The sequence below is a fragment of the Panthera leo genome, chromosome F3 (genome assembly GCF_018350215.1).
Source record: "Panthera leo isolate Ple1 chromosome F3, P.leo_Ple1_pat1.1, whole genome shotgun sequence".
In the NCBI taxonomy this organism is placed as follows: domain Eukaryota; kingdom Metazoa; phylum Chordata; class Mammalia; order Carnivora; family Felidae; genus Panthera; species Panthera leo.
Window position 1 is genome coordinate 45,228,703 of NC_056696.1, and position 25,385 is coordinate 45,254,087.

Consider the following 25,385-nt stretch of genomic DNA (forward strand, 5'->3'; position numbering starts at 1 on the left):
AAAAAATTTTTTAAAAATAAAGATAATTACTGCTAACTGTTCATATTTAGGCTAAACATTTCCAGTTCCTTAAACTTTTCCTCATATGAGACACTTCCCAGAATCTCATTATTTTGCATCAGGCTTTAAATGATCTCCTTTTAGTTAAACCTTTGTTATATACCCAGTACTGAAGTTCAGATATTATCAGAAGAATGGACTCCTATTCTTATAAATTTGTTAACTCTAGAGCAAATCTGCACGGTCTTTGCTGAATTATTGTGTAATAGCCATACGTCCTTTCAAATTTCCTTTTCTATCTATATCAAATTTGAAATAATTTAGCTTGATATCAGTGTTACAATTACTTTATTTAAAATGAACTGCCTTTTCAATCAAAAAAATGAGGGAAAAGACTCAGTGATGGATTCTAAGATACTACTGGAGTTCTGTGTCTCTATGTGTGTGCATGCACTTCTGTGGCGTGTGTGAGTATGTAAGTTTGTGTATGTGTGTATGGGAGTGTGTACATGCACATAGGCATGCATATGTAAGTGTTCTGCTAGAGGATATTGCAATTATTTCATTGAAGTATAGTTGACATACAACATTATACTAGTTTCAGATGTAAACATAATGATTTGACATTTGTATACAGTGATCACCACAATAAATCTAGTTATCATCTGTCACCAGAGTTAGAAAACATTTCTTGTGATGAGAATTTCTAAGATTTACTCTTTTTCTGATGTGTATGTATTTATGTTGAGAGAGAGCAAGAGCACAAGTGGGGGAGGGGCAGAGAGACAGGGAGAGACAGAATGCCAAACAGGCTCTATGCTGTCAGCTCAGAGCCTGATGCGGGGCTTGATCTCTTGAACCTTGTGATCATGAGCTGAGCTGAAATCCAGTCGGCTGCTTAGCCCACTGAGCCACCCAGGCACCCCTAAGATTAACTTTCTTACCAACTTTCAAATTTGCAGTACATTAATATTGACCACAGTCACCCTGCTGTACACTATATCCCCATTAAATTCCACTTAAGTTTGTAATCTAAAAAATGCAACAAATGAACAAACAAAATGGAACAAAATTCAGAGATACAGAGAACAGAATGGTGGTTGCCAGAGAGGATGGCGGTTGGGAGGTGCAAAATAGGTGAAGGGAATTAAGAGTTACAAAATACCAGTTACATGGGGCACCATGTACACCATGCATCATGTTACATGGGGTTCATGGGGCACCCCATGAGCCATGGGGTGGCTCAGTCGGTTAAGTGTCCAACTTCAGCTCAGGTCATGATCTCATGGTTCATGCGTTCAAGCCCCACGTCAGGCTCTGTGCTGACAGCTCAGAGCCTGGAGCCTGCTTCGGGTTCTGCGTCTCCCTCTCTCTCTGTTCCTCCCCTGCTCATGCTCTGTCTTTCTCTCTCAAAAATAAACAAATATTAAACAAATTTCAAAATACCAGTTACAAAAGATCAAAATTTTGTGGTGTTAGGAAAAATGAAATTAAGTGTAATGTTTGTGTAAACATTAAAGTGTGTTTGTAGCTGTTTTGGAATCATAACTTATAATAAATAAATGTATTTGAGACCATTTAATTAAGAAAGTTGCAAATGATGATCATTAACAAATCATCATGAACATGATATTTCTTTTCACTCAATATTTAAAAAATATTAATTATGTCTTAAATTTTTTTTTAATGTTTATTTTTGAGAGAGAGACAGAGAGAGAGAGACAGACAGAGCCCAAGCAGGGGAGGGGCAGAGAGAGAGGGAGACACAAAATCGGAAGTAGGTTCCAGGATCTGAGCCCTCAGCACAGATCCTGATGTCAGGCTTGAATTCACAGACTGTGAGATCATGACCTGAGCCATGGGTCCTTAACAGGCTGAGCCACCCAGACACTCCTAAAATATTGTGTCTTATCACATGAGAGAAGTTTGCTGGAATTTAGGGAGAAAGCAAATGTATTTATTAGCATGCTACTATTTTTTTAGACTGTTGATATTATTTTATTATACATCACATATATAATATTCAGTTCCTTCATTGTTTTGTCTGGTTTATAACGTATCTATGTTGACTTTAACATTCTACTTGTCATTACTACCCTTTGTTGATCATGTGTATATTAATATGAGCCTAAATAAATAAATAAAATGGTAAAATGTCCCATAATGTGCTGTTTCATATAGGCTCAAGATGAAGGGAAGGACTTGTTAAAAATAGATTTTCTGGCCCAGGCCCTTAAGATTCTGATGCAGTGCTTTGGGTGGTGGGGGTCAAACTGGATCAGTTTGCATTGACGCTGTTCAAACATCCAATTCATTTTAATAACGGGAAAAACTTGGGAAAACATTGATTCACAATTATTCCAAAGACACATATTACTGCTGTTTTGAATCATCCATACCACTCATTACATCCACCAATACTGATAATAGTATTAAATATGTAAGATATTTGAACTTACTATGTTTAGAATTGGAAAGTAACGGGTTCTCTACAAAAAATTGAGTATTTTACTCAATTTTCATTTTCTGTAGTAGGGATTTGTTCAAAGTATATTATAATGCATTAAATAAAATAATTTTATTCTTTATGTATTATTTTTAATTATATTGTTATCTTCTGCTTGCAGGGTACAAGTTGAATTCTATATGAATGAAAACACATTTAAAGAGAGACTAAAGTTATTTTTTATCAAAAACCAGAGGTCAAGTAAGTCATTCATTTTATTCTCCCATCAACATGTTTATACATATGTTTAACTAAAAAAAATCAGCTGTGCGATCCTTTAGCAAAATATGTTTTATGTAGAATAAATATGATAATCTTGTCTGCCAGGCAGTAAAAATTCTGAAAGCTGTTGATGTTACATGTGGTGGTGTTAGGGTGTTTGAATACCTGCAGTTCCCCAAATCCCACACCAGTAGGTAGACTTGTGAGAGAGCCATTTGGATTAGTGAGGAAAATAATTAAATGAGGGGTCCCCTTATTTTAACTGTGAGGCACATGTAAAACTTGGTTTGAGAAGGCTCTAACCAAATGGGAACAACTGTCTGATTTACTGGGGAAGAGTTTAATGTTTCCCATTCATGCCTGATAATAAGAAACATCTAGGGTTTTCTGAAATGTACAGATTACTAACATCCTTTTCTGGAGATTTTGAATCAGGAAGTGTAGGGCTCAGCGCACAGTTTCATACTCCACTGATTCTTCTCATCAGATAAGTTTGGGAAACATTGCAAATTGAGGAAGACATGAAATTGGCATAGTTACTGAGCTAAGACCATTCAAGGCTGATGGGTCAATGACACCTGTTGCCTCCCTGTAATACCACATATTTTTAAAAAGCCAAAAATAATGAGTCAGGATGCAATTTTTCATATGATTATTGCTTAAAATGTCAACAAATAGTGGAAAGGTCTACTATTGGAAAGTGGTGTAGACTTTGTTCTTTCTGAATTTTGATCTTGGAATCTTCTTTGGGTGGTCTCGATTAAGTTGTGCCCTTATAGGGTTCAAAGAGAAAAGCCTGCGTTGTTGGAAGTTATCAAAATACTGACTCTAAGGAATATTTCAGACTGTAAGGCACACTGCTTAGAGATTCTTAATGGCAACTTAGCTGCAAAGGTAAGGCTAAGAATAGCTAATGCCTCTCTAACCTGGTTGTTTAGAATTTCCAAGGAAGTCCTACCAATAGATGTAAACTAATGGGGCCATATCATTTGAATAGAAGGTCTTCTTGATCTTAATGCTAATAATTCTATCTCTCCAGGCCAGAAAATATAGATGCGTTATTTGAATACTTTACCAGCAGCCAACTTTGATTAAGCAGTCTTTTGAGGAGACCAGTTTTATAAAACCAGGGCAATTTCATTAACAGTTTAAAAGACTTTATAAAGAAGTTAACCCGTAAAAAGTGTACCTGCCATTTTAATAAGGAAGCCTAGGAAAATTACAAAATTAATAGGCATTAATCTTTTACTGTTAAGAAATGTTACCTCAAGTACACTCACATATAGCAGAGAAAAAAAATGACATTTCACTTGCAGATTTTATTAAATAATAATTATAAGAAGACCTTTCTCAAAATTTTATTCATAATGCATGAATCAGATACCACCTGATAATTGCAGGAACGGTAATGTTTCTATTAATCAGACTTTAAGCATATTTTGCTTAATGTTAATTGTTCTTCTTCATCACTAAGTATTATAAGCCTCATAACTGTGACTTACACAGTTTCACAGATACATATATGACAGTCTTAATACCCCCCAAATATCTAAGATTGCATTAGTACTTAACCTAAAGGAAAAAGTAAGTTTCAACTGATAGAACTAAAATGTGTGTGAATGTATATGTATTTTCCAGCAAATGCTATTATGATTCTTCTATAATTGTGTAATTACTGAGTGTATAATATATAATTATATACATGATTATAATTTCTTTACAATCAAATCTACAAGGTGTTCTGAAAGTAAAGGATGTATAACTTATCTGGTGGATTTGTAAGCAGCTAGATTTTCTAGCTAGCTAAAATTTATTCCAAAATTCATGGATATAAAAAATACTTACACTTCTGAGCATATCTGAACCAATCATGATTTTTGTGGCTTCTCAGTGCTCAAACCAAGATTTATTCTTGGGTGTAATATTTGCGGCCATTTGCAGTGCATGCAGTCTGTCAATCTCACATTTTTTTCCCAATATTTAGCCAATTAAAATTCAGATGTCTAAAATTTAAAGAGTTTTTAAATACAATAAGTGCTATATTTAAAGTTGTTATTTGTGGCAATTTTTTTAGACTTTCGTGAACTAAGTTAACATGAAAATTAAATTTTTGTTGTTTGTTTAAAGGTCTAAGAATTCGTCTATTCAATTTTTCTCTCAAATTATTAAGCTGTTTATTATACATAATCCGAGTGCTACTAGAAAACCCTTCACAAGGAAATGAATGGTAAGATGTCTTTGAACTTCAACAACATTGTTTCGATTATTTTGAATTGTATTATAATTTTGAAGGGTGTTCTGTGGAATTTATTTTCTTAAGGATGTTTTAGGTATTTGTCACAATTAAGTTGATCTGGCTTTCAGTTAATACATGAATATAATCGTTGTAGGTTCTTTTTTAAACATTTCTTCTTCGGGTGCCTGACTGGCTCAGTCAGAAGAGTGTGCTCATCTTGGCGTCATGAGTTTGAGCCCCCTGTTGGGTGTAGTGATTACTTAAATAAATAAGCTCAAAAAAGAAAAGAAAAGAAAAAAACATTCTTTAAAGAAAAGTAAACATCTCTTCTTTTATTATCTATTTATCAAAGCTAATACTGGATACCCACCATATAATTTCTGTTGCTAACCAAAGTACTCTTAAGTAATTGCTTAAAATAGAGTTAGTCTCTTTAAAGACCCATATACCTCTCTCTTCTTGATTTACATATACTCCAAAAAGGTATACTCTTTTGTATGCCAGCTATGTAAGTATTTTCAGTTCTATCAGGTGTTACCTTTTCTTTTTAAAGATTCCTTGAGGGCATTATGTTAAGTGAAATAAATTAGAAAACTGGAAATACTGTATGATTTCATTTGTCAGTGGAATCGAAAAACAAACAAACCAAAAAACCCAAAAAACCCGAAACAACAACAAAGATCTAGTGACTTTTGAAGCACTCCAGCATATACTGGGATGCATTACTAAGTCTCAGATTTAGCTTGTGTAGCTCTTTATCTTATTTGAGTTAAACGACTTATTGACTTATTTTAACTTATTTTTCCATTCATTATCATGTTGCTTTTATTAAATTGCATTTCTGTTCATTTATAGACTTCCCTTTTTAGGCTCTATCCTTCACTAGAAGTAGTAGGGAAAGGAACTGTCTGTGTAATAGCATGAATAATTTTTAACTCATCACCATCATGGTCTCCTGTCCAACCTACTAAATTTAAATAGTTTTCAAAGCAGAAAACAAATTTGGTGGTTAACTTTTGTACAATTGTTTTTCATGTGGAGGTTCACCCTAATAAAATTGAGAAATACAAAAGATCAAAATAAAATGGGAAGTGATGATATATTATGCATTTAAATGAATTGGTTACTCCTCAGCTTGTGTAGACAGTGAAAATTATTCTGTATTTATTAAAGGATTAAAGATGAACAACTGAAATTTTCCTATGTAACAATTTATGTGATAATTCTTTGTACAATTTTAATTTACTTAATGAAATATAATTATGGCTATTCCACTATATCTTTATTGAATACTTGGCATGTGTTTATATTTCTGTGACTCAGGATACAACATTCTCTACCCTCAGGGACTTTTCAGCCTGTGAATGGCTGTGTATTTTGGAGTTCTTGCTCTTTTCTGGCATTGGTCTAATTGTTTTATTTATGTTATTACCTTCAATATGCACTTAATCTTATTATTCCCACCTGACATACAGAGAAGCAGAAATGTTCTTATATTTGCCCTTCGCTTTGTGGCCTTCAGCACTAATATTTTTCTGCCTTTATCCATGGTTAAGTCATTGACCCCAGAAGCCAGCACCTTCCCGGTCCCTGCCCTGGTCGCCCACCCCTACTCTCTCCCCCTTTTGTTTTTTTTTTTTTTTTAATGTTTTTATTTATTTTTGAGACAGAGAGAGACAGAGCATGAATGGGGGAGGGGCAGAGAGAGAGAGGGAGACACAGAATCGGAAGCAGGCTCCAGGCTCTGAGCCATCAGCACAGAGCCCGATGCGGGGCTCGAACTCACGGACCGTGAGATCGTTACCTGAGCTGAAGTCGGCTGCTTAACTGACTGAACCACCCAGGCGCCCCTCTCCCCCCCTTTTGAACTGCATATTCATCCTCTCTACTTGGATGTTTAATAGGCATTTCGAAGTTGCCGTGTTCCAATTGGCTTCTTCTGTGCTTTTCCACATCTCAACATGTGACAGTGCCATCCTTCCCCTAGCCCTGCCCCACTCTCAGCCTTCCACATTTCAGCAGAACCAAATTCCAACCTAACAGTTGCTCAGGCCAAATGCTTTAGAGTTATTCTTAACTTCTCTTTTGGTCTCACACTCTGCAGCATATGCAAACCCCTTAGAAAATTCTGTCATTTCTATTTTCAAGATATATCCAGCATAGAATCACTTCTCAAGGCTGCCATCCTGGCATAGGCCACCTTCTGTCACCTGAGTACTGCAGTAGCCCTCCTAATTAGTTCTGCTAATTGTGCCTTTGCTCCTCTTTGGTTTATTCTTAATATAGCAGCCAGTGTTTCTTTAAGTTCTAAGTCAGATCTTGACATGGCTGTGCTCTGAATGCTGAGGTGCTTCCCATGGCTTCCCTGTAACTTCACCTCCTCCTCCTCCTCCTCCACCCATTTTGTTCCAGTCACATTGGCCTCTTCTCTGTTTCTGGATCATACCAGCCACAGAGCTGGCTTAGGCCTTCATACCTGCTGTTCTCTCTGTCTGGAGTTCTCTTCCATCAGATAACATAAGGCACACTTCCTCAGATCTTTACTCAAAATTGTATTTTCAGTGAAGCTTTACCTAAATATCCTGTTTAAAATTGTATTCTCCTCACAAGACTCCTTCAAATACTTTTTTCTTTTCCCTTTTAACTTTTCTCCACTGCCTTTATCTCTTTCATATGTTATAAGTAGTATACTTGTTTTGTTTCCTGTGTATTGCACATGGATTGCTGTGGCTCTTCCATGAGGGCATCGATTATTGTCTGAATCCTCAGAAAAAATTTGACTCTCAATAGTTATTTATTTGTTTTTAAAAATTTATTTATTTACCTTTGAGAGAGAGAGAGAGCTAGCGAGCATGTGTGAGCAGGGGAGGGGCAGAGAGAGAGGGAGAGAATCCCAAGCAGGCTCCACACTATCAGTGCAGAGCTAGACGGGGAGGGGGTGGGGGCTGAAACTCATGAACCATGAGAGTTGAAATCAAGAGTCAGATGTTTAACCAACTGAGCCCCCCCAGGCAACCAGTGGTTAGTTATTAAACGAGTGAGTGAATAACTAAATAAATGAAGGTCCTTTATAATCTGACCTTTGCTTACCTCACCTCACCTCCTATCCAGCCAAGCTCACCTACCTCAAGCCACTTATACATACTCTGTTCTCCTTTGTCTCTGAGCCTTTGCATATTCTGCTTTGTCTTCTTGGACTTCTGTTTCCCATTCCTAGCTTCCCTACCTGATAGGTTTTGGGGTGATAGTGGGGTTCAGGGGGTCCGGAGCCAACAGCCAAGAAAGAATTCTTGAAGATGTCTTTGGTGCGAAAAGGTGATTTTGTTAAAGCAGGGACAGGACCTGTGGGCAGAAAGAACTGCCCTGGGACCATGAGGAGAGACTGGTTGTATACTCTGGAGTTGGGGGAGGTAAAGTCCAGGGGAAGTTTCCAATGAGATTTTCATATGCTAAGAAAGACCCACAGGATACTGGAGGCCTAGCTATGGTCTAGCTAAGGTTTTTCCCTCTAGCAAAACATTAGCATTAAAATGGTAGGGAGTTCCTGGAGAAACTTTGCTCTGCTTGCCTCAAGTGTTTGTCAATGGGCTGCAGGTTATGAGGAAATTTAATTTGATCTGCCATTTCCTTCTGCCTTTGTTTCCCACATTACTACCTACTCCTTTTTAACTTGGGTCAGGATTTGTGGACCTTCAGGGTAACAATCTTGGGTAACACCTAATCTGAAATTCCTACCTGACATCATGATCTATAGCCCAATTTTACTCTGGGTTAGGAGTGGCTTCTAGGGATTCTCTGAGCCTCCCGCTACCACCCCCACCCCCACCCTACTTCTGTCCCAACACTTAACATGTTGCCTATGTTCTCTGTGTTTGCTTATGGAGGGCAAGGACCATGTTCTACTTGCCTCTGTAGCTCTCATATTTAGTGTAAGACTTGGTGGGTCAGGGAATGTTGTTGAAATAATGGAATTATGTTCAACAGTTTTATTGATAGTGTTGCACAGTCAAGATGATTAAGGGCCACTGGCTAGAGATGGCAGTGAATATTACATTTATTACATTTTTCTGTCTATGTATTATTAAAAATGGTTCACACTACACTTCTTTCTAAACGCACACTACAATAGTTCTTAAAATTTGGTGATTTATAAATAAAATGTACATTAGAGTGATCTGAAAATCATAAAATTAGGCATGATAGAATCTCTCTAAGGGTGAGAGGGCATTGGGGAATGATGGCAGAGTAAAATTATATTATTTGAAAAACATTAAGAGGAACAAAGTTTCCTACAATTAACTTCTCTGTCATATTACTGAGAATATTTAGCCATAATTATAGAGGATATACATTTGAAAAACCAGATTACTGCAATTAAAAAACATAACAACATAACTTATGGCTCCATTTTGAATACAATGTTCTGTTCAGTTCCCATTGTCAGTGCAGTATTGGTTAATGAAAAACAGAAGTGGCCTTTATGGGCACAGACGCTACTTTAAAATAATGAGGCTAATTCAGCAAAGAGATTTATTTAATTAGAGTTTCTGACATAATAAAGCTGTGGATATTCTGTGCTGCTTTGCTTTATTTTTAAATCTCTTCAGAGCGAAAATTGATATAAACATGTTGCAAGTATGGACAAACTGAAGATATGAAAAAGTGTTATTGTTATTGTATGAAATTGTACAAGTGACAAACTGTGATGTCCACACAGTTTGTAGTAAATGATTTAAAAGCATTAGCAGAGGAAACACACCTCCACCATGCAGTTTATGAATTTCATTGAGACATGAGCCATCAGCATTGACTCATTGCCTGCTGGTGCTTAACAGTTCTTCATTGTGTGTCAAAACCAATGCATCCTCTTCCATTTTAAAAATTGTGGAAGTGATTATTAGTTTTTAATATCAAGGGATAGACACAGAGGTAAGAAGTACATGAATGTGCTCATACTTTATAGTATTTGGATTTACATTGAAAATCAGTGCCTAACAGAGCAACAAATGTGTTTAAGTGACAGTCACATTTTAAAGATTATTTCTTCTTTAGGGTAACAGTTATTAAAAGGAGAAATAAAATTTTGACAGTATCTTTCAAATATGTGATGTCCAGTAGGAAGGAATGTCATAATGTGGACCTTTTCTTCTCTCATGTATATTAGTTGCAGTAGAGATTAAAGTTAGCACCAAGTGCTCCAACATATATACCAAAAATTTAAAAGATTTTTTTTTGTTTACTAGAGTCTAATGCTGGTGCTTTTAGTGTAGATATTTTCTCCACTGATTCACGCATACACACACACACACACCCACACACGCACACACGCGCATGCTCTGTAACATGTAAGTACATTATGTATGCAGACCAGTTTTATTTTGTGTCTATATGCTGGGACCTAAGAATCCTCTATAGTTTTCGGAAAGGTAAAGAAAGCATGGAGAAGGTATATATACACTTCTTGAAATTACTTTGGAACAAATGACAAACATCACTTTTACTTGTATTTTATTCTCATATCTCAGGTGAGAATCAGTGATATCACCATACTCTCACTGAAAGGTTGAGAAATGTACCCTTTGGGTCAAGAGTGGCTTTTTGCACTCAACTCTATACCATGGAGAGGGGAGAGGAATGTTGATAGAAAGCCTAAGCCAGTGCATATGTAATGGAAAAACTCTTAAAAGTCCAATCTCTCAAAGAGTTAGCATTTAGTCCTCCCTCTAACACCCTAAGGATAGGCTGTGTAGCCTGGTATGAATACATCTAGTGTTTTGAAAGGAATCAGCTTTTGAAAAATCTCCCTGATATATTGTCAAGACTCTACTATGTGTCAGTATCCTGGTCTCCTTGGTTTCAGACATGCACTAAATTTTATATGTCGTTGAGATGTGAGCCTATATACCATACCTAGTACTCAGTTCTCAGTATTTGTTATGATTAGGAGCGTTTTATCGTTTCCACCCTGGTTGCGGGTACTATACTTATGTTAATATAAGCTTGTATCTGTTGTCTTGGAAAGCTATCAATCTGCGTTCATCTCAAGTTTGTGAGTCACAGGGTCCTTTCATATGAATTATGCCCCACCTATTGACCCTATTACTTTCCTGTGCTTAACAAATGCTTTATTCTTCTGGTTAACATATTCAACCCTGGACTTCTGCCTCAGCTGCCAAAGCTTATCAGACATTTTTAGCAGCTATTTTCTTACCTTTTGGAGAAGCCATAAATAAGCATGCTGTGAAAAGTGGCTGAGGCTACAGGTCATTAACTTTCTATATTTAACTGTTGCTGTAACTTCCATTGTTTGATCTGGTTCTTCCAGTTTTCATAATGATGCTTCAAACATGGATTTTATCTATAAACTTAGTTTAATCTGAATAACTGAATCATATAAATTTTGTTTTTATTTTTTATAATTAAAAAAGTGAAATTTATTTTATTTTTCATGATTTTATAGTTGGTTCGTGATTGTTACTATATGAATACCTATGGCAAGTAATACACTATTACTATATGAATACCTATTGCAAAGAAAGGAAGTAGAAATTACCTAAAATATCAACACTAGCAATAAGTACTTTCAGTGTTTTGGTGAGCAATCTTTTGTAAATTCTCTCTGTATAAACACATATACCTATAACATGCTCATACTGATGTAGTTAGGACAATATTGTATACATCGTTTTTTCAATGATTTTTTTCTCATTCATGTTATTTTTGCTATTGTTGATGACGAGGATGCTTTCTCTTCCAGCTACTTTCCGACTACAAATAATGCTACAATAAATATTCCTGTACAGGTATTCTTTCCTCCTAGTACTTTATTGTCAGTGGGATTGAAGCTGCATTTGGAAATACGGTCCGATTGCCAGGTTCACTTTCACTTCTTCTTTGTTCTGGAGGTGATCTAGAAATGTGCAAATTAAATCCTATATTCTTTTTTCAAGATAAATTCACTTTATAAAGAAGAGTTTGGGCACTAGCTTTTTACTAGAATTTATACATTATTCTTCTTTGTATTTATCCAATTTAGTGCTTAGTAAATTGGTGGAGAAGATGACCTTCATTGGAGATCTCACTTTACACTGCAATTTATATAGTAGATTTTGTAGAAATGTTTTTTTTAAGGATTATGAAACCTACTCCACATGACCTAGCCTTGTCTAAGAAAAGGCTTTTCTTCAAGGTCTTATTTAAATTTAAATGCTCTATGAAACTTCAGGACCTATCAAAGCAACATCTTGGACCAAAGGAAATGCTATTTGTTTGATAGCTAGCTTTTAATAAATCCATATTAAGTATTAATTTCTCTTTGAAAATGCTCTCAAACTTCTGATTCACAATTTACTTTATCATTTTCCAGAGATTGCTATTTACTTAATTTTAGTTGTTTTTGTGGCACATCATTTTCATCTATGAAATCTGTGTCCATATCTCTCTTTGGTCTTACATATCTTGTCACTGAGAATATAAGAGATGTGTTTTGGCAAGGACAGTGTTGTGAACTCATCAGCCGTAGTTTTGCTTTTATGGTACCATCAATTTGTTTATATTGAATGCCTTGCTTACTATAGAAATGTACTCATAAAGACGTTGGGACTATAATGGTGAGTAAAATAGACATACTGTTTCATCTTAGGGAAACTTGCAGTTTAATGAATAGATAATTACTAAAGAACTACATCTGCAAATAAATGCAAAGTTAAAACCAACATAAATGGCAGGAGAAATGTGGTGAGTGATGTTGCCAAAGAGATTAGTTGACTACATTGATCAAGTGGCCGCCTCAAGGAAGGTTTCCCTGAGACAGTTGAGCTGAGAGCTAGGATAAGGGAAGAGCTCATGTAAAAAAGGGTGTGATCGGAAGGATCGTGTCACAGTTGAGTAAGTTTAAGAATGCCATTTTAGAGTTTTGGTCTTTATCTTAACAAAAGTGTAGTGCCAATACATAGTGGAGTGATGTGATCTAAAATACATTTGGAAAGAATCTGTGTAGTAGTAATTTGGAGGAAAAATGTAGAAGGCAAAAAGTGGCTTAGGTTCCTAGTTAGTAGGCTTTTGCAAGAGTCCAAAAAAGTGGTAGTTTAGATTGAGATGATTGTGGTAGTAGAGATGAAGGAGGTAATGCATTCTACAGATATGTGGAAAGAATTGGAAGTTTTGATTACTTGTGTATTAAGTATTTGAAAATACGGGAGAGGAAAGTATCTAAGATGATGCTTAAGCTGTTGGGTAACCAAGCACAATGGAATTTCGTGCCATTTGCTGAGAGGTAAAAATGGAGAGGACCAGTTTTTTGTTTTTTTTTTTTTTTATGTTCATTAACTTTTTGAGAGCGAGATAGGGTGTGAACAGGGGAGAGGTAGAGAGAGAGGGAGCACAGAATCTGAAGCAGGCTCCAGGCTCCGAGGTGTCAGTACAGAGCCTGATGTGGGGCTCAAACCCATGAACCATGACGTCATGACCCAAGCCGAAGTCTGACGCTTAACCGACTGAGCCACCCAGGCGCCCCAGAGAGGACCAGTTTTTGAGAGAAAGGTCACAGGTTTGGTTTGGAGCAATTGAGGATATTGGTTATCCAGGTAGATATGACATTTCTGGAATAACAGAGTACTTTAGTTTAATATGGTAGGTAGGTTCTTTGAATGGTATTTTAAAGTTTATAATTCTTTTTAAAACTAGAATTTTAGAGAGTTTATTGCTCTTTGTTATTTTTGACATATTACCAAAAGGATTTAAAAATATACTTAATATCTTATGGGACTCCTCTAATACTTCATAACTATAAAGAGTGAGTAGGCTTTGTTCTGTTTTGTATGGTTTCTTGTTTATTTGTTTATTTGCATTTTTTGGTCAGCATAATATAACTCTTCTCATCTTTTCATGAGCAGATTATATTGCTGTGAATGACTTTCATTTGAATCAGCTGTACACACACAAAAATGTAGGCAGTAGTATGGTATAGTTAAAAATTATAACTAGTTGGGGTACCTGGCTGGCTCAGTTGGTAGAGCATGTGTTTCTTGGACTCAGGGTTGTTGAGTTCTACCACATGTTGGGCTTGAAGCCTACTTAAAACATTATAATCTGTGGGACGTCAGAAGTGTATGGTGTTTTCTGAAGAGCGTAGACAATTTTTAACATCAGGGATTATATGATTTTCAGGGGATATTCAAAGATAGTTGCTCTTTGTCCTGCATAAGGTTTTATTCTAACCTCAGCCACAGACTTTTTTGGTAGTATAATATTTTATACAAATCCAAATCTGAAATATAACTGTGTTCTATAATGTAAGTTACTTTATTCTGATTACTGATACTGTTGACTTTATATTGTCGAAATATTAATAGTGTTAAATATAACAAAATCTTAGGGTTTATGGCAGACCCTTAAGTGACTTTTCAATGGAGATTTGACTAATAAAGGGTTTGAGGTTTTTCTACCTTGCCATAATCGCTCTTTAAATAAGAGGACATTATGTTTTCTTTCATATTAACATGCGAATGAAAGCGAAATTAGAAATGCTTTATAAGAAATAAACCATTTTTCAATTTCTGGAATAGAAGTGAATATTATCAAAATGAAAACTGAAACAGTATAAAGTTTTTCTAATTTTAATTTTGATATTTTATTGTCTTTTAGTGAAGCATTATTTAAATATCTCCAACTTCAATTGAAAATTTAAAATGAATGCATTTTTCATGTTTGTAAAAATTAATATCTCATCATTTTTTTATAGGTCTCATATCTTTTGGGTGAACAGAAGTCTACCTTTATGGGGCTTACAGGTTATGTACAATTTTGTTTTATCCCTATATTTCTGGATTTAATCATATTTCACAGAGAAATACTATTGGAGAGAAAACTGTTGATAAGAGAAATGAATTTGCTTTATTGCTTACTTAATCTTGATGCACATCTTAGACAAACAATTTTATTTCTATCTTTGTTTGCCTGAGCCCTGCATTCTACCTTTTGAGAATTCCCTTCTGATCAGGATTTGACTTTAGAAAAAGGTTTTGAGGGCATGGAGAAAACCAGAGTAAAGGAGTGTGTTAAGGCACCACAAGTTCCCCAAACTACTTTAGGTATTCACCTTATATAATCCTTGAAAAAGTAATCAGAATCTCATAACCATGTTTGCTCTTCTACTTTATATCCGTAGTGTCTGGAACATGGCAGAATCTCAATAAATAATTATTAAATGAATAAACAAATGAATGAATGGCTCATATTACCAATTACAAGAGGTTGGTCCCTAAACAGATAATTTTGTAAATAAAACAAAAAGTATATTTCTGGCATAAAAGGGGTCCTGAAGAAAGAGTCAGAAAATATGAGAGGGAACAGCATGTCTGAATTATGTTGCTGCATTGTTCCCTAGAGTCCTGTGTATCTCTGCTTTGTTCCTTGTTCTATTGAATTTTATGCCCAGCAAACTTTGTAAGTTCCCATCTCCTCTACTCCTGTCTCTCTCCTACACATACTTTTTATTTTCTGTTATTTTTCAACTGTGAAAGTTATCCAAAGGGTAGATAAAATGGTAAAAAATTACAGATTGGAAGACAGTTGAGTCTGGAAGTAATGGAAAGACTCTAAAACTCACTGTTTATAAACAACCTTTAAAATATGTTAAAATCAAATGTTCGCTTTGTCTTTTAGTCATGAGGATTGTAAAGTCTGTACATTTTAAAGTTTAAAGTTTATGATGAATTATTTTAATTATGTATGCATTGTGATCATAACTATGAAGTCACATTTTTACTGTGTCTAGATATTTCATACTTTTTTGAAGTCAAGTTGCATTTCATGGTTTTTTTACACTGATTTGCATTGCAATGTCATTAATTACAAATACCCTTTCAAATATTTAAGTGTTTACTAAAAATGCAGTCTATTAATCTCTAGCTTGATTCCTATATTATCCTTCAGTGAGAAGCACATTTAAAGTAAGTGAATATTTTTGAGGGTAGTCGTATATGGCCTTGAAATACATTTTGTTCTATTCAGATTGCTTTTATCTAATAGTGATATTTTACAATAATGATAATGCTCATTTTCAAATAGGATTTTGAGTAGTCATGCCACAAATGTAGGCATCTTCTAGCACTACATATAGGAAAAAGCACGGATGATTACGATTTAAAGGACTAGTAGGGAAAATCTATGAGACGTGCATGTAACGTCAGAGCAGTGCCTGGCTACCATATGTACTTCTGAACATAATTTACTTATATTGCCATTCATTCACATGGTTTTTTTTTTGTTCTTTTGTTTTGATATTCACTTAAATCAAAGTTTTCATTCCAACAGGAGTTAAAATTTAAAACTCCAGGGTATCTGCCTTTCTTATGTAGATTGTCTGAAATCTCAAAAGTGTATAAACAAACATATTTGTTCTCGGAGTCATTTCTTGTTTATGCTTGCGTATTTTCTTCTATTCATGTAGCCCAAAGTGCTGAGAGTATTTAATACAAAATCATTTGGATATCTTTTACAGTTACTTTTCCTGTTGTGCAATCATAGCTTTTGGTAGTTCAGCAGTGGAAACTGTACACAGAACAGCGAATGTAGATAAAGATGGAAACTTGTCTAGGAGGGTGTAGGATATGTTCTTCCAGCTGTGAAAGGAGAATTGGTTAGAAAGTTCATTTAAATAAAATCTGAAAGTACCTTGAAGTGTTCACATGGGAGTATTTTGTTTAGTGTTCAAGGATGCTACTCTTTCATTTGGTGGGTGATAGGATAGAATGTATCACTCAACTCAAAGCTTATATTCTTTTTATTTTCTGAAAGGAATATTTTTGGTAGATGTCCTAGAGGTGATCTAAGTCTTGTTGGGAGAGGGTGGTGGTTGTGGCGGGGCAGTTGTGTGTGATTGTGCATATTAAGAACATACACAAAAGAACTATTCTTTACAGATCATGCAAGCTCCAGCTAGCCTGACTCTTCTAATTCCACATTCATATTTGAGATAAACAATAAGTATTTATTCAGGAGTATTAGAAACTATAACACTAAGCTTGTAGTGCTGGGAATAGTTTGCAACCTCACGTGTCTATGGAAGTTAAAGTGCCACATAATACCTCCTTACATCTATATCTGGATATTCTACAAATATGTGTATACAGATACATATGCATATATGCAAATATTTGTAAGGTAAGTACTACAATCATAAATATATATGTTTAATTCTGTTGCATTTTCTCATTAAAGTACTTTTTTTTTCCAGGTTTCAGTGGCATTGATAAGTCTATTTGAAACAATACTACTTGGTTATCTCAGTTATAAGGTAAGTTATTTTAATTAGAAGTTTTCTTTTGATAGAACACATTATTAGCATTTACCCAGTATTCCTTTATTTATAATTTGTACCCTGGGGATAAAGCAAGTTCTCCTTAAGCCTCTGTAATTATTTTGGGCTGCTGTAGTATGTGATAAGAATCTGTAGTTATATAGTAATGTTTTCCTTGGTGGCTTGAAAATATTTCACTAATTCCTGTGGGCTAATTACCTATTATATACATGCTCATATGAGGCAAGCAAATGGAATGGGTTGGCTTTTAATTGTTCCTAATCTCTTTTCCTCATCTGTATAAAAAATATTGAGGGAGCAAAAACATGTCTGTTAGGAATTATTTTAATGATTTCTCTTCATTTTTGGTGAAGGTTTGTTTGGCTGAAACAATTTAACAAATACTTATTTGGTGAAGAGCTCTATCCTGTGCATTGTTCTTCTCTCATTGAGTTTCCATCTAGAAAGGGGGATATATAGGAGAAAATTATACAGACAATAATAATACAAAACAGAATACGAGGTACTTTCAGTGAGGTGCAAATAAAGTCCTATGGGGATAGAGAGATGGCATATCATAGGATGAAAAGAAAATACTTGACTGATTTAAGCAGAGTCCTTGAATCAGTGATTCCAATAAGGAAAGATGAAAAGGCAAGACACTAAGGATTTATAGAATTAGCAAAGGCATAAAAGAAGTAATGTGCATATAAAATTGGAAGAAGAATAAATAAGTTTGGGCAGAATTTTGGGACATTTGGGAAAATATTGGTTGGAAAAATTTGGCACAATATTGTGAGGGCCTTGTATAGCAACATATAATGGGAATTTGATGGAGGATGTTGAGCATGAGAGTTCTGTAATTGTAATTAAGTTTTAGGAGTATTAGTTCGGAACATCTGTGCAGCACAGTTCAGAGAGACATCGCACTAAGGCCATGTGCTCAATTAAGACACGATTGCAGAAAGGAAGACTGGGAGTGAGGTTTTAGCTGGGTGAAAGAAATAGACAGAGGTGACATAAGATGAAATATAAAGGTAGAAACTAAAGAAATCATCATCTGTTTGATTGAAAAAGTGGAGGAAAAGATAAAGTCACATACCGCTTTAACATATTTTAAACTCAAATGGCTGGGAACATGGCAGTAAAACTAAGAAAAATTACATCAAGAAAAAAATCAGATTGGGGTCAAGATAGATGGAATAATGACAATCGTTTTGGAAATGATGAATTTGAGGTGATCATGGACAAATAGGTAGTCATTCTCAACTAAAAATGAGAATCTGGAACATAGAGATTTAAGATGTGGAAGTCATTTTCACAGAGATAGTGGAGGAAGCATACGAGTTTATTAAGTATGGGATAATAATGAGGGAGAAGCTAAGGCTCATTTGATGGAGATGCTTACACCGTGGTTGCTGGAAGAAGAACAGAATAATCAGGGAAGACGGAGACATAGACAAGAAAGGCAGAAAGACTTCAGAATGGCTGTCATACTCATCACTAACCTTCAGTTCACATTTTCTGCATGTACTGTATCATCAAGTGTACTACTAAAGGTTATGTTTTGGGGGAACTCTTATGTACCATATCAACTGCTTTCTCACTTTTTAAGACATAGGATTTTAAAGATAACATTTGTTAGACTACTTTTAATCCTAAATTTTGAGCAAGATACCTTTACAAACTCACCTTTTCCTGTGGCTTTATTAAAAAATATTATCCTTAACTCCATCTGAAGAAAATAATGCTGATATCTGATGAGGTGAGATTGGTGAATTAGAAAGTATAGAAAAAAAAAAAAAGAATGTGTGCTTTCCAAAAAATATAGATGGGTTGATTTAGTATTTGTGAGAAAAAATTGGGTGTTAGAAATTCTAAGGAAGAAAAGTGTTCTCTGAAAGCATTGGAATTACAAGTTTAGTAAGAAGTTTGAGAAAAGGTCATTGGATTTACAGTTTAGAAAATCATTTGCTATTCACCTGTAGGAAAAAATTTCAGGGTTGTACAATTGAGAGTAAAAAGCATTAAATGAAGAATGTTGATTGGGGTAGGAGCTCCCTAGAAGTGGTCAAATGAGGCAGAGAAGATTGCCAGTGACGGAAAAAAATCTGTATCATTTAGAGAAAGTAGGTAGAGGGGACCAGAAAAAAATGATAGACAAAGCAAGTTTCATGCAAAGTAAGAATAAGCTGGATTAGGAACCTGAGGTCTACTGATTCACTTTGGATACATTCCATTCTTTTCTGAGAGCACAGAAAATGGAAAATGATGCACGAAAAAATATTTTGAAGCTAGAGAAGGGAACCTGAGAGACCTTACATGTAGGTAGTCGCTCATCCTTAAATAACCTAATTACTCACTCAATGATGAATTGTTTAGACTAAGATGTTGAGGAAGATCTTTTAATGGCTTATAAATATATCTTTTTGTCAAAATAGGTGCTCTAGAAACATATACTGATTGAAAAATCTGGATTTTGTATACCTAGAAGAGCAAAATACAAATCAAGTGAATTAATATCCAAGATTGTATCTCCGAAGTTACTTATTATTCAAGTACGTGATGAAAGTCGAATGTAATATACAAAAAATGACATGCTGAAAAATTAGGCACATGGGTGTTTTTGGTAAATGTATTAAACCTCTTCCACTGGTTCTAGAGTGTGTACAGATATATAACTGGCTAAAATATTAATCTACATTTGTGAATGTATTTTCTCTAAATTCTAGCCAAAAGGTAACATGAAATTAACTTTGGTGCTTAATGAAACTCTTAGCCCTAATCTAAAAAGTCATTTAAAAAACACAAACAGATTCAAGATAATTTTCCATTATAATCATATGATGTTGACATGTGTAATTAATTAATTCCTGCCATTTATAAGATGAGAGCAAAGCATTATGAGACCTAGTGGCATTATAAGAACTAGATGATATATAATATTTCCCTTCTGACCTTCATAAACACTAATGGCTTAGATGGTGGAGAGGTAGATGGTAGTTGAGTTTTGTGTGTTTCAAAGAAGCAAAGGATAAAAAGGAGTTACGTGATATTGGAAGGACAGGTTTCTATTAACTACCTCCTTTTTCCTCTCATAAATTCAGTCAAACTCATGGACTCTTTTTACCCCACCAACAGGCTGTTGGATAAAATATGTGAAATGAGTTAATTAACTGTTTGGTAACTATAATTGGTAACTGTTTATGGCCTATAACTAAGGCAAATTTGGATAGCAGAATCTCAATTGAGTTCCTCCTCTCAAATTAGATTTTTAAGAAAAATTATAGACAGGTAGGCAGAAATAGATGTTGCCTTAGAAGTGTACATATTCCCAATATTGTTCTGGGATATGTTACATTCTCAAATATCTATTAATAGCAAATCAATATTTATTTTTCTAAAATTTCTTTACTTCTATATATGCAGATAATGTGAATATTTATAGGTAATATAAATGTGCACATATAGTATTTAAAAATAAACTTAATATAGTATTCTGTAAGCACTTTATAATTCTTGAAATTAAGCATTCTAAAATAAACACGACTTAATCCTTAACAATTAAAATAGTTTAAAGTATTATGGAGACTGCAGTTTTTTCTTTTTCTTTTCTTTTTTTTTTAACATTTATTTATTTTTGAGACAGAGAGAGACGGAGCATGAACGGGGGAGGGTCAGAGAGAGGGAGACACAGAATCTGAAACAGGCTCCAGGCTCTGAGCTGTCAGCCCAGAGCCCGATGCGGGGCTCCAACTCACGGACCGTGAGATCATGACCTGAGCCGAAGTCGGCCGCTTAACCGACTGAGCCACCCAGGCGCCCCAAGACTGCAGTTTTTTTAAAAACAAAGTGTATGTTGAGGTTAGTGGATAATTTTAAAAGTCCCTGACATCACCTTATTTTGTCCTCTATCCTACAGAAGTGCAGGTCTGTGCTTAAACATCATCCCATTCATGTTTATAGCTACTTGGCAGAACAGCCCCAGGATCTCCCAGCAGTAAAGTTCTTATTCTTCTGTTACCATAAATACCCTCTATGTCTTTATCAACTGCCTTCAAAATAGAACTCTATTTATACATACACATTCATTAAATCATAAGGAAACGAAAACAAACTCCAGCATAATTTCCAAAATTCTGCAAACAAAAATCCAACATACCTAGAAGGCTTGTATTAAATCTACAGTTCTTTTTTCTATAATCACTTGATGAAGAACAATGGTTTGAGATTGTCACACCATGATGAGCTCCTTTTTGGTCAGGAACAAAGGGTTGGACAAAGGAAAGGACTTTTAGATGCTGATGATTCTGCTTACAATACCATGGAAATGGTAAATCTAAATATTGTTCAGTTTACATTTAGAAATACAAAATAAGGCTACCATAGGATTACTACACTATTTTAATTTCATCGAAGGAAGATAAGTTAACAGCCTTTTTAGTTATGTATTTTAAATATAGGTATTGTTAATATTGAAGAAGAAAGTGTTTTTAAAAAGTCTCTTGGTATATGCTGGGCTAACGATTTAATTACCATACATCTTATAATTTTTTAAGTGCTTTTTGGAGGTACTTAGAAATAGTTACAAACTTCCATTTTCCTTTATGATAAAAATAAAAACCTGATGAATTTTAGAAAATTACCTATTTTCCTCCATTTTTATTAAGGAAAATGATGTCCATACCAAATAATGTAGAATGGTTGGATTAATGTTTATGTATATTTTACTGAATTCTTTCAATAAAAGGAACACAGTTTTACACACTTAGAACAGATAAAGAAAGCTACCTAAGACATTTTTTTTTGGAGGGTGCCTGGGTGGCTCAGTTGGTTAAGTGGCAGACTTTGGCGTAGGTCATGATTTCACGGTTCGTGGGTTCAAGCTCTGCATTGGGCCCTGTGCTGACAGCTCAGAGCCTGGAGCCTACTTTGGATTCTGTGTCTCCCTTTCTCTCTGTCTCTGTCTTGCTCACAGTCTCTCTCTATCTCTCAAAAAATGAATAAAAATGTTAAAAAATTCCAAAAAAAAATTTTTTTTTTTTTTAAGAAGTTATCTTTTGAGGGCGGGTGTGCCTGGCTGGCTCAGTTGGTAGAGTGTACAACTTTTAATCTCAGGGTCGTGAGTTCAAGCCCCACATTGACCATGGAGCCTAATTTAAAAAATAAAAATAAAATAAAATAAATTATTTTTTGGAAGAATACATGCCTATTACCTCCTTTGTGAAAATAAGATTAAATGAAAAAGTATTTAACATAATTTTGAAGGACATTTTGGATCTTATTTTATGCTTCTCTACATAATGTCATTCTATAGATACATTTTTTTCACAATAATTGTTTTTATCATGTGGATTTTTATAACCATAGTTAGGTTCCCTAACACTCAGTGTAACTTGGGAATACTTTCTGTATTGTTTTTTCATTAGCTAATTTTAGGGGAGATATTTATTCATGTATCTCTCAGTTCAGGAGAAAACCTGAGATCTTAGAATTAAACCTAGTAAATACAATAAAAAGACATGCATTATTTTTAGCAATGAGTATATTGCCTCACTGTATAATTTTAGATCATGAAAATTAGCCTTGGAGGGAAGATTATTCATTTTCAGGGGATTGGCACATTAGGTGTGCCTTTAGAAAAATAATCTAGGTAATGTGGTAGGTGAATCGGAATGGGACAAGAATGAAGGGAAGGAGACCAGCTAGGAGCCTCAACCAGATCAAAGAGGGGGAATGAGTTAGAATAAGAACTAAGCAAACTCAGTATCTATTTATGAATCAGGAGATCTTATTGACCAATTATACTTAGGTAGATTGGGGGAAGGAAGATGTTAATAGTTTCTCCAGGATTTTTGGTTTGTGTTACTGGGGAACCAATCAGGGCAAAAATCATAAATTTTACTTCTAGACATTTTACACACAAGGTACCATTGAGGCTTCTGTATGAAGCAGTGGCTTAAATAGTGGAAATGAAACAGAATCTCAGAGATACAATATTGATCTGGGCTAGAGATACAGCTTTGGAAGTCATTGGTTTATTATTGAAAACAAGTTGACTTTGAAACAGACCAAACTACCTGAGATAGGTTTGTAGCCAAGTACTCTTAAAATACTTTCCTGCAGAAATTTTCGATTGGAACTCTGTGGTTACAAGTTAAACAACTAATGTATAACTATATTCAGGTAGTCTTCAAATAATAAAATCCTTTCAAGCATTTCCATTTGTATCCAATAGAAAGAAATACAAATACTTAAGTTGAAAATATAACACAGGGGCACCTGGGAGGCTCACTCAATTAAGTGTCTGACTATAGTTCAGGTCATGATCTCCTGGTTTGTGAGTTTGAGCCCACGTTGGGCTCTCTGCTGCCAGCGCAAAACCCACTTTGGATCCTCTGTCCCCCCCCTCTCTGTCCCCACCCCATCCTCTAGTGTGCACACTCTCTGTGCTAGCTCTCTATCTCTTTCCCTCTCTCTCAAAAGTAAATACACATTAAAAAAAATAACACAATATACCAAGAGGGGGAAGAACATTTATAAAATATTTGGGAGTATAATTTATTCATTAACATGAGCCCTAACAGGCATAGAAACAAATAGTTGTATAAAATGTTACAAACTCTTGTCAGGAGAGTAGTGGTAAAGGCATGGAGAGTACGGCATTCCAAGCAGAGGGAGAAGTATGAGCAAAGTTATAAAATTATGAAATATCCTGCCATGTTCAGAGAATTGTATAAAGTTCAGTGTGGATGAATCTGTGGTTGAATTCAAGATGGAAATAGGAGTATAGTAGGTTCGAACCAGACCAGTAATCAGATTTAAGTTCCAGATTATGAACTTTCATATAATATAAGGAGTAGTTTGGTTGTTACTATGTTGGCAATGCCATTTTAGAATGAATACTTTGCCCTTAATATAGAAGATAAATCGGAGATTAATTAAGTCAGATACCAGTTATGAGAGTTTTTTTAATTGAGGAAAAAAATCATAAAATAAAATTGAAGTATTACAAATGGAAATGAAGCAAACCATCAGAGATAGAAAAGATTTTTGCTGGGGCACCTGGGTGGCTCAGTCGGTTAAGCGTCTGACTTCGGCTCACGTCATGATCTCGTGGTTCCTGAGTTTGAGCCGCACATTGAGCTCTGTGCTGTTGGTGCAGTCCTCTGTCTCCCTCACTCTCTGCCCCTCCCCCCACTCATGCGTGAGCATGCTCTCTGTCTCTCTCTTTCTCTCTCAGAAATAAATGAACATTTAAAAAAAGAAATGACTTTTTACAAGAAAAAGGTTTTTTATTTACTATGAACCAAGTTTTTCCAAAGAGTGTCTCACAGCTATGAGAACTGATATAATCCTGCTGTGCCTTAATAGACATAGCCTTCCATATCACCAGTGGTAACTATTTTCAGACTCTTTCTTTTGTTGATTACATCATTCCCTTTCCCCGTGAACAATCATTAACACCAAAGAGAGGTATACAATCAGTAGTAAAAATACACCAAGGACAGAATAAGCCAAATGTTTAGCATTCTGGAAACTGAGCCATGTAAAAGACTGATGAATGAAATGGTGATATTAACCTACGCGCGCGCACACACACACATACACACACACACACACACACAATCGTGACATAATTAAGATCAGTTATAACTGGTTTATTAAATATGTCTGACTTATTGCAAGTAAGAAAGGCCTCTAGTTTTCCTATACTTTTTGAAATCCTCACATCCTCCTGATCCATGCTGATCAGATGATATCTCAGACAGATCTCAGAGCTTTTCTAGTCTCTTCAATCACAAGGCAGATTCGTTTTAGTATTTTAGAAGTTATGGCCAATTTACATAAACATTAAAATTCTCATCCACGTTAAGGCTTTATCTAGTCCTTGGCTCAGACCTGTGTGGGACAGGGAATCATTGTGGAGGCCGTCTGCTGTTTTCACTTCCTCTCTTATTTGAGGCTGCTGATTCTGGTCCCACCAGGGCTGAGGAGGCATAGGGAGTGGGGTGAAGTCAGCTTCTGGGATGCAGGTGCCTGACTGACACAAGTGTAGTCTGATGTTGGGTTGTCCTGCATGGCAGATACAAGTAGGGCTTTTGTGGTCTTCCTCAGGC

At 35.2% G+C, this 25,385-nt stretch overlaps 1 protein-coding gene and 1 long non-coding RNA gene across 5 annotated transcripts in view; one reads left to right on the plus strand and one right to left on the minus strand.

Annotated features, from left to right (window-relative positions):
• KCNT2 (potassium sodium-activated channel subfamily T member 2) overlaps positions 1 to 25,385 on the plus strand; it is a 359,890-nt gene that overhangs the window by 101,190 nt on the left and 233,315 nt on the right. For all 3 annotated transcript variants that reach the window (XM_042925448.1, XM_042925450.1, XM_042925449.1), the window contains exons 2-5: positions 2,628 to 2,707; positions 4,856 to 4,955; positions 14,707 to 14,755; positions 17,203 to 17,262. In XM_042925448.1, the coding sequence (XP_042781382.1) occupies positions 2,628 to 2,707; positions 4,856 to 4,955; positions 14,707 to 14,755; positions 17,203 to 17,262 (289 nt within the window). The remainder of the gene's footprint in view (positions 1 to 2,627; positions 2,708 to 4,855; positions 4,956 to 14,706; positions 14,756 to 17,202; positions 17,263 to 25,385) is intronic.
• Positions 1 to 25,385, minus strand: part of LOC122211912 — a 44,341-nt gene that overhangs the window by 3,160 nt on the left and 15,796 nt on the right. Inside the window, exon 4 of one of the 2 annotated variants that reach the window (XR_006198899.1) lies at positions 21,428 to 21,517. The exons of the other annotated variant lie outside the window; for it this stretch is intronic. This is a non-coding gene — a long non-coding RNA (uncharacterized LOC122211912). The remainder of the gene's footprint in view (positions 1 to 21,427; positions 21,518 to 25,385) is intronic. 2 annotated transcript variants of the gene reach the window in all.